General features: G+C 37.2%; 1 protein-coding gene across 4 annotated transcripts in view; it reads right to left on the reverse strand.

The window, feature by feature from the left end:
- The window catches only part of ttc28 (tetratricopeptide repeat domain 28), a 185,322-nt gene extending 170,378 nt beyond the window's left edge, over positions 1-14,944 (reverse strand). For all 4 annotated transcript variants that reach the window (XM_035951235.2, XM_023276807.3, XM_055019431.1 and 1 more), the window contains exons 1-2: positions 14,656-14,944; positions 3,619-3,981 (exon numbers count right to left, since the gene is read on the reverse strand). In XM_035951235.2, the coding sequence (XP_035807128.2) occupies positions 3,619-3,981; positions 14,656-14,685 (393 nt within the window). In that variant the 5' untranslated portion in view covers positions 14,686-14,944. The remainder of the gene's footprint in view (positions 1-3,618; positions 3,982-14,655) is intronic.
- Positions 14,945-16,235: the final 1,291 nt, after the last annotated feature.

Below are 16,235 nucleotides of genomic sequence, written 5' to 3' on the forward strand. Positions count from 1 at the left end.
AGGGCAGAAAGAGAGAACTGAAGCAGAAGTAAGCATCCCCATCAGAAAGACACTCTCTCATTGGTACTTCATTAGTGTTGACCCCGCCTTTGACCCACGCAGCAATGACACCGCCGCCGTACGAGAACACACACAGGAATGCTGCCACTGTTATTGTCTTTAAGTGCCAAATTCAGGCCAAGGCCTGGCCGAGGTTTAAAAACAAAATAACAGCCGTGCGAGGCTGCCTCTCTCTCTCTCACACACTCACATATACACACCCAAACACCACTTCCGTCCATTCTCTCTCACAGAGAAAGGAAGTGGAGTGGAGCTGGCCCGGCCCCAGCCGTCCAGACAGAGGTAGAACCTGGCAGCCCCAGACTCCTGCCTGCTTCCCTCCCTCTACACATTTAAAAGACTCTGAGCTCTCAGCATCCTTCACTGCTTACTGTGTTCAAGTGGGTTATTCCATTTAAAATCAATCAGCATCTCCATCTAACTCATTTTCGAATATTTTGACCCTTGCAAAATGTACACTTTGGCAATTCTACACCATAAAAATTCTATTTGAGATGTATGTGAAATTAAATTACACATAAGATCTAGTAAAATCACAGGGAAAAAATCTATATATCTATTTATATGTATGTTAACCCTAAAAACACAGGCCAAAATTATAAATAATATCCACGTGGCATTTAATTTTTCTTTTAAAATGTTTAACTGTAAAATTACACAATGTTTCACAAAATATAAATCAGCATGAAAATACAATTATTTTACAAATATTTGCTGTTATTTTAAATTTTAAAAAATATGTGTATTAAGGACTGAAAAACACTGAATCATTTTTTACTTTTTTGTTTTTTACAGATTTCCCTGTTTTCTTAAATTACAGATAATATCTAGCAAAATCAGAGAAAAAGCATCAATGTTAAGTAATTTAAGCAATTCCTTTAAATTGATTCAACAATTTACTTTTTGTGTATTTCCTAATAGATCATAAAACCATAGTAATTCCTGCATGATCACTTTACAAGCAACACAGAAAAGACAAGTGTTGGATAATTACACATCATCTTTGTGTTTTATAATCTGACAACAAAAACAAGCCAACAGTTCAGGCTGTCTTGTTTTGTCCACAGTCAAAATATATTCAGTTTCACTGTCATAGAAGAGGAAAGAAACCAGATATATCCAAAGCTAAGAAGCTGGAATCAGAGAAAAAAATACTCCAACTTATTATCCCTCAGTTTTGATAAGCTATTACTTATGTAACCAATCAGACAGTGCTGTGGGTGACACATTGCTCGAGACCACAGAGTTCCTACAGATGGAGAGAAGCAGCTGCATCAACGTTTTGAAATTCATATATTTTATTGGGAACTGATTAAAATGACACTAGGTCGACCACTAGTTCACTTTCACTTCATCGTAACGTAGCAAAAGTGTGATTGGTCGTGACACAATGAGGATGACGCTCACTGGACACACCACACATCTTAGAGCATCAACTTATTTTGTAGACAGAAGACAGCAGGGCAGACAAAGAAAAGCAACACGTTTCTGAGAGAATCAATCAAGCATTAGCCTCATGAATCATCACCTCCACTCCGAATGTTCAGAATAACCCTGAGTAAAAACAGGATGCAGAAATCTGAGCTGAAGTGACAGGCGTATTCAAGCCACCATCCGCAAAACTAATCATGTGATCACGTGAGGTCAACTAAATCTGTAGGGTTATGATTCAGATTGTTAATCAAGTTTCTTCTTCCAAAGATTGACTTATGATCACTAGGCCAGATCACACAATCCTGAATAAAGTGTAATTATCCTTTAATATAAATGCTCATAAAAGGAAGAAAATGCACTCCATGCTTTCTAGCTGGGTCCATAATAGGACAGTAAACTATACAGTTTATTCAAGAGACATATTTGTACCATTAGGCCATTTTCCACTGCAGGGACATGCAGTGGAAATATTGCATGAAAGGTGCAACATAAATACAGTTTTTATGATTATTATCAGTGCAAATGTTTGTTTCAATAATATATATCTCAAAATATGTGTGAATTTTACTATTTGCCATTTTTTGATGATATATAGTCAGAGGAAGAGTGGCAATTCATCAGCAGCAACATACACAGTGTCTCCTCGTCCAGCTTTCTATCATCACGTTTCTACGCCGGCATATTTACAGGGATATCTCATTATGCTGAGTAATATGTGTGTGCTGTCCCTCTCAAACGCTTGTCAAACAAAGAAAGACTACACAGCACAAGCTTAGCATTATGCTATAAAAGCACAACATGCGGGCTGCAGCGTCTAAATAGCAGGCTTGTGTTCAGCCGCTGAACACGAGCAACAATCAAAACTATAGCAAAACAAACTGCATAACAGGGTCTGGGAAGAAAATGACTTTCTGAGCAGCCAAGTCCATCTGCAGTAAACTGCCAAACTACACCAGTAAAGGTATATTATATCCAGCACCAGGTAACTAAAGAAGCTCTGACCCTCGGAACCTCAGGCAAATTCTTCACATTTTCACTACAGATTTTTCTGACTTACATTTTTTATTTATTTCTATAACTGTTTCCTCTCTGCTCTGTGTAAACACAGCCTGCATATCAACCGAGTAGTCCTTGATGTCTGTGACATGACTGTTGGTGACAGCTGAGTCACTGATGGCTTCATGGTTGCAGGAAGGGGCACAAATTTTTTGGCTTTTTGCAGAGTTTACACTAATGTTCAAAAGTTTGGGGTCACCCAGACAATTTCATGTTTTCCATAAAAACTCACACTTTTATCCATGTGCTAACATAATTGCACAAGGCTTTTCTAATCATCAATTAGCCTTTCAACAGCATTAGCTAACACAATGTAGCATTAGAACACAGGAGTGATGGTTGCTGGAAATGTTCCTCTGTACCTCTATGTAGATATGCCATTAAAAATCAGCTGTTTCCAGCTAGAATAGTCATTTACCACATTAACAATGTCTAGACTGTATTTCTGATTCATTTAATGTTATCTTCATTGAAAAAAATGCTTTTCATTCAAAAATAAGGACATTTCTAAGTGACCCCAAAAAAACTGAATGGTAGTGTACTTAGTGCAAATACTTTTTTGGAGAATTTGTAAATGGACGTGGAATAAAGTGACTTTGAAGAAATGTCACAATTTTAAGCTGTAATTTGGTAAATTTTCCAGATTGAACCACATAACAGATGATTCATTCAAAGACTCTTACAGTTTCTAGCTCTAAAAATATTGAAATTTTGTTGATCTTTTAAGCATAAGGTGCTTTTCAAATCCGCTGGCAGGTTTTGGCATTCTGAGGATTTAATGCTGACCTGCACATGAACTCCTGACAAACAAGAGTCAGACATCAAAGCTGAGCTTCCAGAGCGACTAACATATTGAATATAAGGGTTCATAATTAGCTGTGTTCAGGCTGCTCCACAGTGTCAGAGCCTAGAAAGTGAAGAGCTCATGCAAACATCCACTTACTGGATCCATCCACTCTGCTGCTACATAAAACCCGTTCCCCTCTCTCAGCTGCAGCCTCTTCATCACACTCTAATCTGAAGTGTGGGATTGAGCAGCGACAGGTCAGCGAGGGCCAAACCTCTTACCTTGGGCCATTTGGGGTTGATGAGGCGTGCTTTGATTGCGTCGTCCAGAGCAGTGCTGTACTGGCCCAGGCGGAGATAGGCTGCGGAGCGGTTGCTGTACAGGATGCAGTTCTGCGGGTCGGCGGTCAGGGCCTCGCTGTACAGACGAACAGCCAGACCAAACTCTCCCTGCTGGCAGGCCTGGTTACTACGGCGGACACGCTCCAGGAAGTCGGCTTTGCTCAGGGCAAGGGGTCCGGAGTCGGACAGTCGATCTGCCCTCTTCACCACTGGAGCTGAAGGGATGATGGGAGAGGAGGAGGAGGAGGATGAAGAGGGAGGGTTGGTGGTCTTGCTGGAGGAGCGATAGCCGAACAGAGAGAACTGAGGAGCAGACGGGGAAAATAAGAGGACACAGACAGAAGAAGAGGCATCGGTTAAATGTCCTTTAACTATTAGTATGATAGACAACCTACAGAAAATGACTCAACAACTAGGAAACAGCCAAAACCAGAACTGTAACAATTAATAGATTTGCTGTCAGGCATTTATTTAATTCCCAACTATTTAAATATTACTTAATCAGTTTGAGTTATTTTTTAAGTTTAAAAAACCCACAAAAACACAGACAAAAGACATTTGAGAATATCATCCTGGCCTATGTGAAACAGAAATTTTTGGGATATTTTCTGACATTTTACAAACAAGTAGCTAATTAGTTAATGCAAAAACTCAAAAGACTAAACACCAAATATAATTGTTACTTGCATACCTAGCCAAAACATTCTGAACACTCACAAAGTGAAAAACATTGTCACAATAATGCCAGTGGGATGTTTCATTCAATTTCCTGTCAAAAACTTAAATTTTTAGTCAACATTCAATCAAAAATACAAATTTTTGGTCAAATTTCACTCCAGGACTCAAATGATCAGTGCCAGTCCAGTCAAGTGCCCTCTGTCACAGTATGATGTCCTGGTCTTGGGTCCTCCCTCACGTCATCCCGCCTCCTTCTGTATCTCTTGTACCACTAATAGACACATGTACACAACATTGTTTGCTTCTTGTACACACCCTTCAGTATGGTGGGGGCTTCTGCTGAAGATTTTTTCAGGTTAGCCAAGAACTTGGTGTTAGTCCTTTGCTTGAGGTTCATTCTGTGACAGGGAGTACTTAATTGGAGCTAGAAACCCAAATGTGAAAAGAAAAATAATAGTTCAATTAAAGTGTTGTTATTCTCATACAGTGCTGAGATGTTGGGCAACACTGTGGTGTGCTTCATTACTGTGTGACTGTTGCATTGTGTGATCAGCTGTCCAGTTTCTGTTAAGTCACACCTCGTGTTGCACCTTTAAAACAACAGAATTTAAACTTTTCTAAATTTACCTGACTAATGTACATACACTACCGTTCAAAAGTTTGGGGTCACCCAGACAATTTCATGTTTTCCATGAAAACTCACACTTTTATTCATGTGCTAACATAACTGCACAAAGGTTTTCTCATCATCAATTAGCCTTTCAACACCATTAGCTAACACAATGTAGCATTAGAACACAGGAGTGATGGTTGCTGGAAATGTTCCTCTGTACCCCTATGGAGATATTCCATTAAAAATCAGCTGTTTGCAACTAGAATAGTCATTTAGCACATTAACAATGTCTAGACTGTATTTCTGATTAATTTAATGTTATCTTCATTGAAAAAATTGCTTTTCTTTCAAAAATAAGGACATTTCTAAGTGAGCCCAAACTTTTGAACGGTAGTGTATATATTAAGTTTAGAATCCAACAATATTATTTATTATATAAATTAACCTGACTAGTTTAAATGTTAAGATTTAGACCATGCAATATTATTGATTATATAAATATGCCTAATTCAAATATTAAGGTTTAAACAACATTGTATGTCAAAAAGGTCAGATTGATCAAATGAAAGAGGCTTTTTAATCATAGTGTCTTAAAGAAATACTTGAGAAACGAGTAAGATTCAAAAATGAAACATCTGCTTTTGGCTGCTGTTACATAAGTCATAAAAACAACTTACTGCAGGCAGGATTCTACTGAGGACAACACCAAACTGCAGCAGCTTCATTTGCATGATATGATACTGCAGTTATTGGCAAATGGGACACCAAACTGCTGCATGCACTTTTCTGTTCTGCTCAGTGGTAACGGCTTGAGTTCCCCTGAGAGCGAAAGGAGGATTTCAGACAGTCAAATGAGGGTTCTGTTCTTCTCATTCATTTCTGTGACTGAAACTCTGTAAAATGTGCTCGCTGAGGTTCACTGCTCTCTGTAGCTTGAACAGTGAAACGCTGCCTCTTTCTCTGATCTGGTGCTTCCAAATTTGTCCTTTACCCAGAGCTTACACCAAGGCCTTCATTATCTCTCTCCATTCCCCTCACGCACACATACACACACTGGACTGTTTGGATACACACTTAAAATATGCAGACTGGAGGGACTCCTAAAACTTGCAAATGCATCACCCAAATGTTTTGATTGAGAAGCAAGAGAATGTATGAAGTTGTCTGGAAATGCACTGATGATTTACTTCAAATAAAATGCAAGTAAATTTGTGTCACATGAGAATCAAGTACCTACTCTGTAAACCATTTTAAACTAACAGCAGGTCTATGTAACCTATTAATACACACATAACCTATTTTCCTCTTCATATTTTGCCTTGTGTTTCATCCATGTGTTGTGTTAATGTCTTTTATATTGTATGTAGTCTACTAAATACTAATACGCCAGGAACACAGCGGAGTTATGTGATGATCTGAGTATGTTTGTCCGTCTGTCTGTCTATCTGTGCGCAACATTACTCAAAAACAGAGTAACGGATTTGGATGAAATTGTCAGGGAAGGTCAGAAATGACACAAGGACCACCTGATTAGATTTTGGCAGTGATGCAGCTTATAGTCTGGATCCACGGATTTGTTAAAGAGTTCATCCATCGGAAACGATACGACTGAGCAGCCTTGGCGGACTACTGCGCTCTCTGAATGCTTTTCAAGTTTCAGAGTTTTCTGTATCATTGCAAGACAATGGCATCACTGTAACTATGACAAGTGAACACGATGTCAGCTGCCTGCTGACGATCACATGATTGCGATTCTACTACAGATCCGCCGCTGCGGACTTATCAGGACTTATCTGTCGGAAATCATACAATGACAATGCAGACTTGGCAAAATACTGCGCTCTCTGAGTGCTTTTCTTATTGCTAGTTTTACACAAAAAAATATGCTTTGCCTGGTTTACACAGCTAGCATAAAATTCGTTGCTTTGTTAGTGAGCAAACAACATGTAAACAAAGTGTAATAATTGTAGTATTTTAATGCTGCTCCATCAATGAGAGACTGTAACTTAGATTCTCTTACAAACTAAACTGAGCTTTCAATATGTGGCTCAAATTTTCCGAACTAGCATGATACATATACAGTTTTTGTACACAAGAATGGCACTTTTGCCACGTAAAATTCAGGGCTTGAGTAGCTCATTTACGAACAAGTCAAGACATTTAAGAGTACATTAAGATTTTAGGGTTGCAATGAAAATTTATCAAATAATGTTTTTCAAATTTTTTTTATTTATTCCAAAAAGTCACACTCAGCTGTTAAATGTTAAAACAGCTTGCCATACGTGATCACTCAGTGGAGGAGAATGATATGGCCATCAAGTTCAACATGGTTGAAAATGCTGGAAAAGAACTCTGCTCTGTTCACAAAATTCAAATCCTGTATCACACTGATTAAGAAGAACAGGTAGAATGTGAATCCAATCAATGCCAATGACAGCCTGGGCCCAGTTTCTGTGATATGAGACAATCAAGATGAGTGACAAAATTTATATATTTTCCTTTAAATATTAAAATATTTTACAAATATAAAATCTTGAGTCACTGTCAAACTTTAGATTAATGGAAAGTAGGGTATGCAAATTAAGACAAATTGTTCATCAGCAAGCAAAGTTGATTAATACCAAGTAAATATGGTGTGACTGACTGAGAAAGTTGGTGGCATCAGTGACATCAGTGGAAAATAGTCTGGAGTCCTGCACAGAATAAAGTGCAAGACAAATCACTCATCATGTAGCTTCAGCCAGAGCACATCTCTTTTAGGCATTAGTTTATATGAGTTTTCGTGAGTAAAACAGAACATTTTGTTTAAAGCCTTTCTGTGTTAGCTCACAAAATTTACAAGAAAGAACAATTCTGTGTGCTGTAAACTGCAGAATTGCTGTTTAGTTCCTGGTATTTTTAATTAAGTGTCTTGCTGACAGACGGCAATGTCTTTAATTTAGAAACAGTTAAGCTGCAGGCTGTTAAAAACAAGATTTAAGTCTGTCTTTTATTACAGATGTTGCCAAAGTCTTTCAAATGGTGAGAGTACAAGAAGGGAATCTTAAAAAAAGAAAAGTGAGATCAGAATCCACATCAAACCAACATACCACCATCTCCTCATAAAGTTCTGACAAATACCAGAACAACATTTTAAATTTGTCTCTTCTTTTTGTGCATATGTTTTGTTGTTTGTTTTGCTTTACTTAGATCATGGTTAAAATGTATTAAACAAATAAAGTAAGTAATGGTGGGCAAGTATTCTTTGTTAATATATTCAGCATTACTGAAATCTATAAAGTCTATACAATTACAAAACACTAAGTAAAAACAAACAATCCTTTTCCCAATTCTTTAAAATATTTTATCAGATTTTTAAAATATTTTATTTATTCAATTAGTCTTTCATATATAATAGATGACTTATATAAAAAAGCTGTTAAATTAATTTTTTCCAGAAATTATTATCAAAATACACATGGCATTCAATATCCCAATATGAAGATGTAAGTACTGCTCCAAAACATTTTTTACACTACAAAGACAAGACCTTGGGGAACAGTACTGTGGTGTAAATATTTCCACCACTCACAACGGTCATTTATCAGCCATTCATTTTAGTATGAAATCATTTTCATGAACATACCATGTTGTTGTGAAACCTTAGTTCACATGTGCCACATGATATAACACAGAGCCTGTTGAACATATTAGGGCGGTATTTGCTGAAATAAACAATGAAGGCCACATATCGTGTATACTGAAGCAAGGCGTAAATCTCTAAGCCTATTATCGCTGAACTAGAATACAGTTAATACAGAGCAAGAAGAAAAATTACTCAGCGTGTGCTTTTGCAATCACACAGTCTACATTGCTGAGTGGGTTGTATACACTGTTGTGTTAAACTGTTCTATAACCAAAAGTCTGGCTACACTGGAAACCTCCCTGTCTGTGGTGTGTGGAAGCACCTGTGCTCAAGTGAAAACTGGTGAAGAGAAATTGGAGTTTGATGTACTGAGTGGTTTGAATTACACAATAGTCCTGCCAAGGTGATTTCACTCCAAAGATCTGAGTGTTATGGCACTTTTTAAAATCTGTATTACACTCTGTAAACTCTAAGCAGTTTCTGGACATGTTTTGCTTCAGTCACATTTTTCTTCACTTTGGGCTCAATGCCATATGAAATTCTGCACCTTAATGGAAACATTACAACCATGGCTAGAGGTAGAGAGATCTCAAAAACAGAGCCTATGAATGTCTCTCATTTTTTTATTGTCAGCTGAGTCACTAGTGGCTTCATATTTGTACCAAGGCAGCAGTTTTTTGTTTTTTTTTTTTACTAAATCTGGTTAGCGTAAATTATTTATTTTGGGGAGATTTTTTAAATGGTGACCAGTTCAGGGTATCCTCTGCCTTCACCCTATGTCAGCTGGGATAAACTCCAGCCCCCCGCACCTCCAGTGAGGGTTAAGCGGTGTATAGATAAAGGATGGATGGATGGATCTTTAAATGAGACATGCAGAATAAAGTCATTATTATTGAAGATTTGGTTAATTTTCGCACGTTACATATGATTAGTTCAATGACCAATGAAAGTTGAAAATCTGATGCTTTCTGTTCTTGCAGTTCGATAAATGATGTACATGGACGACAACATGCTTTTCAAACCCACCAGCAGTTTGTGGTTTTAGATGATTAAACAAAGTTGTGACATTTACCAATCAAAACTTGTCCTCCATAAAATCTGCATTATTCATGTGCATCTACAAGACCTGGCTGAAGGTGTGGCCCTCCGCCTCACATTACAGAGGAGCTGCATTGCTTGGCAGGTTGGTGTTGCTGATAAACAAAAAGATAGAAACCTGTACAGGTCAAGTGGTTTGGTGAAGTCATGCATAAATGCACCATCTTTTCTAGGCATGCATTAATTTTAATTGTAATCTGAGCTTTCTTAACTCCACTGCAACAGCCTCATAATGTGTTTGGAAACAGCACCAGTAATCCTACCAGTCAAACTGTGTGCCATATGTATTAGACAAGTTGATAGTGATGGTGTGTCTGTTGGTATGAGGCTGATGCAGTGTCACAAATAAATCTGCGGCTATACTAAAAATTGTGCAGCCAAAAAAAGATTGTGAATGAACCTACTGACCAACAGTTGAAGAATTAATGCACATTGAAAGTTAGAGTCTGGTGTTACCTCACTTTGTTTCCTTAATTGTTCAAAATGTGCTATATAAATAATGACCTGACATATGTGCTGAAAACTTATATTTCATGTGGGGTTTTAAATTTGAGGGGAAAGGTTTAGCCAAAGTGATATCGGGGGAGAAAAAGTTGGAGTAGGGATTCCCTAAGAAAAACATAAAATACAGTAAACTCACTGAAAAATAAATTTCTCTCTACAAGGTGCTAAAACATTACAGATTGCATGAAACAACTCCAAATTCAGGCCCATTTCAGTCACTAAAATGTCATATCTATTTCAGCTGTGTTCTATACAATGCTGAGAACTGCACTGTTTACAAAAAGCAATAAAAAGATTGGAGTTTGAAGGCTAGTAGTCAAATTACGTAACAGAACAAGTTGTAAAACCTTAATCCTTAAATCCTTAAACCTGATGATGGACTATTGCCAAGAAACTTGAAGAAAACCTAAAAAGACAGCCCTCATTTTGGATAATCTAAATTGGAACACCTACCGTATTACAGTATTTACAACATATGTCATCTCAAAGCACTACACATAACAAGGTGAAGACATTATAAATTTTAGTCAAGGAACCCTACAAATCTAAAGTTTCCTTTGGATTCCTGTTGAGCAAACACTACAATAAATGAAGTCCTATATTTAACTCTTAATTGTAAAAGTAATAGTATAAAGCATAAGTATAAATCAGGAAAACATTTAAATATTTAAGTACAAGTACCCCAAAATTGTACTCGAGTACATTACTTCAGTAAAGGCAGAGGATTTTTACACCACTGTTATCAGCTAACAAAACATCATCTTAATGGAGTTTTTTTTTTAAATTACTGAGCTCAAATAAATCAATCTTTAGAGCCACTTGAATATATATTTTAAATTATATTAACTGCATTTATATAAGTAAATTAAAAATAATAATGTGAGTTTCAATATAGTCAAAAGCTACAGACGCAGCCATTGCTAGTACTCTGCTAGGCTACGCTAGTTAGCTTTTAACAATCCTCATTTATATGTTGTTGTTTTTTGTTATTATTTGCTTGAATGGCTGCATTACTAATATGATGTATGCCTCAGTTACAAAGAAAATATTGAAAAATATATGTTGTTGATATTTTTAAATACAAGAAAAAAAGAAAAAAATAATAATCTTTAGCTATGGCTTTAATTTTACACCCACAAGTTGCAGCTAGCCAGCATGAGGTCACTACAGTTTAAATCATTTAAATGTGATGTTACTACAGTAGCACAATAATGTTTATATGTTAAGGTACACTGTCAGAAAGTGATTTTCTGTAGCTAGTTGCCATGTTTTGTCTTTGTTTAGAGCACTGCAGGTGCTGTCTGCTTCATTAGCATGTGATTAGTTGCGGCCTGCCTGTGTTGTTTGATATTCTACTGTAGCAGCTTATTGATAAAGTTGCCTCTTTGTTACGGTATATGCACTCACATGCACATACATAAACAGCTGACAAGTTGACAGCAGCAGTAAGTCACTCAGCAGGATATTTCCACAGACAGTTTATCTTAAGTGTCACTGTTGATGTATTTGTTGACTTTAACAGTACAGAAGAAAAAAGCAGTGTACAAGCAGGAGTTTACATGGTACAAGAAGACTGTAAAAGGACAAAAAAAGACAGGAACACAACATGAATATCCTGTCCTGGTCCTTCCAAGATTACACACAAACACACACTTCCCCTTTGTCCAGTCTTACTACTCCCAGGCCCCTTCAGCCCAGGTCACAGCAAGTACATTCCTGCAGAACAACACAGAGAAGACACAAACTGGGGGCTGAATAGCTGACAGAAAGGAAATTGTGCCAGTGAACGTGGCCCTTTGATGTAGGTAAGGCATGAAGCCATGGCTGCAACCAAATATGTGAAGCAATGACATGACATTGGCTACAAGGAACTATGGTTAAATTGTTAGTATGTGAAGACTAAAGTTAAGATGGTGTTTCAAGCAAATCTAGCTAGAGATGGGATTTATGGATCTTTGAATGGAGCCGGATCTTGAGGAGCCATTCCTTTCAAAGAGCCGTTCGAAAGACTGGCTCGTTCTTATCTTCATTTATTTTAGAAATCAACCAGGGGTAACTTGTTTTTATCCAGGAAACAATCACTGGTAGCAGTTACAAGATACAATATGGATCTCAATATTTCAAACTTACACATCCCACCAATATATACTCTATTGGTGGGAATTATTCTAAAATACTGATTAGAATTTCATTTGGCCTATATCCCCATGCTTTGACAGTGAGATCACTGTTTTGAATTTTCAGTCACCTAAAAAACTTTGTGGCACAATAAAACTACGCAGACTACCGGATAACTTCCATGCAAAACAACTTTACTGTAAAGTTTTCCACACAAGAACATTTTAACAATACAGAAAAAGATATATTTTTTTCTTTTTTTTTCCATCACTAATATCTCCTTCTCCCTGATAAAGCGGTAAATGTGGCTCCGCTCCAGTCTCCAGTCATTCAGACTTGGGCGGTGCTCACACTCCTCCTCTAAGTTAGCTGCATATAGAGCTGCGTTCATGTGAATGGAACTGCTGTGGACAACTCAAATTCGGAAATGTCATGAGTCTTTCACATGAAGGCAGCATGGACAACTCAGACTCACTGAGGTGAAACGTAAAGAAAGCGCTGGCAATTTCCACATGCGAATGACTGGCAGCTGTGAACCGGTTCTCATCGTTCACTTAAAAGAGCCGTTCAAACAACTGACTCGTTCACCAACATCACATCTCTAAATCCAACACCATCTTAATACTCAAGCATTGTCATGTCATGTCATGGTTTTAAAGTATCTGATATCAAAATTTGTCGCTGTTTTTTTGACATTTTTTTAATTTAAATAAATAGTGTTGCCTTTGATTTTTTTAGGCCAGTACTGATATTTTTTTTTTTTTTTTTTTTTTTTACAAAAACACATCATTTTAATGAAGTTAATTTTAAGCAGGACATCTTCCAAACCAATAAAGAAATTTCTCAGTGGTCTCTGGTGGACAAACTACAAAACGGTAATCAGTGAAGCGGCAGCTAATCATTTTCATTGAATCAGTCAGTTATTTGCTTGATAAATTGAGTTATCTCCCCCTGTAGCCATGCAATTTTATTTGCACCTCCTTGCTTTAAAACACTATTTATATTTACTGCTTTTACTTTGGGATTTTATTTATTTATTATGTATTTTATTTATTTTATTTATTTTTAAGCCACAGATATTCTCCTTCCTGTCTTATATATAAAAAAGAAACACAGAAAATTTTATATTTTAGAGGATAGAATAACTGATAAACATCTGTTTTTTGTCCACTCCATTAAAACAATCAGCTTTAGATTTCAGTTCGATAGACTGTCTCTGAAAGCTGTCACACATATCTGTTCTATTTTTTCTAGTTAGCTGCTGGATCATATACGTGATTAAACAGCTCTGCTCTAAATAGAATCACTGTCACCTCATAAATCAATCTTTGAAAGTCTTTTTTTCCACACTCAGCTACACATTGAGTTGTATTGTTTTCATTTTTCTGCACCTTCCATTTCAGGTTGTGATGCCTTTTATTGTTTGGAACAAACTCCCAGAAAACATGAGGTCTGATCCAGCTCAGTTCTTTTAAATCAAATCTTAAAGCAGTTGCCTGCTGCTGAATTAGTTTTGGTCTCATTCAGTCATATCTTGCACTGCATTTATTCAAATTTTATCTAATTTTTATCAACTAAATGCTGTCTTTTAATAGTTTCTCATGTTGTTTATGCTTTTAATGTCTCTTTTTTTTTATTTATTTGATGAAGAAAGAGATCCATGTGATTTCTGGAGCCATTTGTTGTATGTTAGGGCTACAACTAATGATTATTTTCATTATCGATTATTCATTTCTGCCTAAAATGTCAGAAAAGTGCAAAGAACCAAGATCAATGTTCCCCAAAACCCAAGATAACAAATATCTTGTTTAATGTGCAACCTAAACATATTCAGTTTACTGTCTTAGAAGCAGAAAGAAATTAGAAATTAGTCACAAATGAGCAGCTGGGAAGAGGAAATTGTGTCAAAATACTCAAACCGCTTTACTGATTTTTAAAACAGCTGCATACTGATTTAATAGCCGATGACTAATAGAATAATCCTTGCAGCTTCATAAATGGTGTTTATAAATGGTACCTGTCCTTTTACTTGTGCTCTCCTGTGCATTTAGTCATACACTATAGCAAGTCAACATCCAAATGAGGGCTTCAGCTGTTTTTAATGTGGAAAAGTTGCAGAGCAGTGACCCCCGTGCAGCCTCTGACAGGAATCAGATGGAGCCGTGAGATCCAGCCAGACGTTTCAAAATAAATCCTGCAGGATTGCAGCTCAGCCTGAGATGTGAGGAGCCTGATCGTCTGCAAACTGCCACAAACGAGCTTTCCTTCATCCCTCAGCCTCCTGCAGATCGCAGTGAACTGTGAAAGCACTAAATAAAGCCACTGTTTCCACCGGCCTTACCTTCTCTTTCCTCGTTCTGTGCTTTTCCATCTCTGCTAAATCCGACTGCAAACTTTCATCCCGCAGCAGCAGAAGCAGTGAGGCAGGGCAGGAAAACACTCCGCCAGCTTCCAAAACAAGCCCACAAGTCTGCAGTCGCTTTTCTAGCGGTGAAACTTATCAATACACTTCAGATGCGGCCAGCTGTGTGCTATGTAGCGACCTTACTAAGTTTTCCTCAGTGAAAGTTAATCCAGAGTGAGTGCGCCATGTTCCCGAAGCCGATCCTCTCCCCATAGCGGAATTTTTGCCCGGTGAGAGGCGGGGATCCGGTGGAGTCCACGGCTGCAGCCTTCAGCAAGGTTTCAATTACTCGTCATGACATCAGAGAGGAGTTGAGTTACCTGACAGATCTTCATTTCAGCAGCCTGTTACTGCAGCGTTAGAACGAGGTTAGCAGGGATGCTGCCCGTTGTCCCTGTGAAATGAATATGCGTGTGTAGTAAAGGTTTTTGTCTTAAATGAGATTCATAAAAACACCAAAATAAATAAATAAATACTAATAATCAAATACCTGTAACACTTGCAGTCTCTGGAAGCAAAAGTACCCGCTAGCCACAGTTTGTGTTTGTATGCTAATCTATTAGCATTATCATTAGCATACAAACAGCTAACTAGATTTCTTCAAAGAGATGTTTTTGAAACGATAAAGGGGTAGTTCAAAAACACCTGTTACTGCTCTGGACTTATTTCCAGGATCCCTAAGCACCTGGGTGAGAACTATGTTTACAGAACAATATGTATACAGAAAAATATGTTTGTTTTTTTTTCACCCTTTAATCTGCTTCGGTTTTCAGTCAAGGTGGCTGGCTAGTTTCAATTGACAGCACAAGGTAAAAATGTTTAGCCTTTAGAAGACAAACATTTAGAAGATGGTTAGAATGATTTTAAATGACCTTCTGAAGGGTTTTGAACATTGGAAGTTGAATAACTTTTACAAAAATCAGAGGATAGCAAAGTTACTCAAATGTAGGTGAATACCTAAAGGAACAAAATGATGTTTACAGACCACAGTAGTGTTTTTAAACTAGAAGCCATTTTAAATCCCCCTTTTATAAAAAAAAAAAAAAAAAAATTCTAGTTTACTGTCCTAAATGTAAGTATAATAATAATTGAAATTATCAAATACCTGTAACACTTGTAGTTTCTGGAAGCAAATGTACCCGCTAGCCACAGTTTGTGCCTCATGCTAGCATTAACATACAAACAGTTAACTAGAGTTCTTCATTGAGATGTTTTAAAAACAATTAAGGGATAGCTCAAAAACACCTGTTACTGCTCTGGACTTATTTCCAGAATCCTTTCCCACCTGGATAAGAAATATGTTTACAAAACAATATGTATACAGAAAAATATGTTGTTGTTTTGTTCACCCTTTAATCTGCTTCGGTTTCCAGTCAAGGTGGCTGGCTAGTTTCAGTTGACAGCAGAAGCAAAAAATATCTTTAGCCTTTAGAAGACTCAAACATTTAGAAGATGGTTAGAATGATTTTAAATGACCTTCTGGAGGGTTTTGAACATTACACTTGGTGATGGGCTTA

The sequence above is a fragment of the Amphiprion ocellaris genome, chromosome 17, assembly GCF_022539595.1.
Source record: "Amphiprion ocellaris isolate individual 3 ecotype Okinawa chromosome 17, ASM2253959v1, whole genome shotgun sequence".
In the NCBI taxonomy this organism is placed as follows: domain Eukaryota; kingdom Metazoa; phylum Chordata; class Actinopteri; family Pomacentridae; genus Amphiprion; species Amphiprion ocellaris.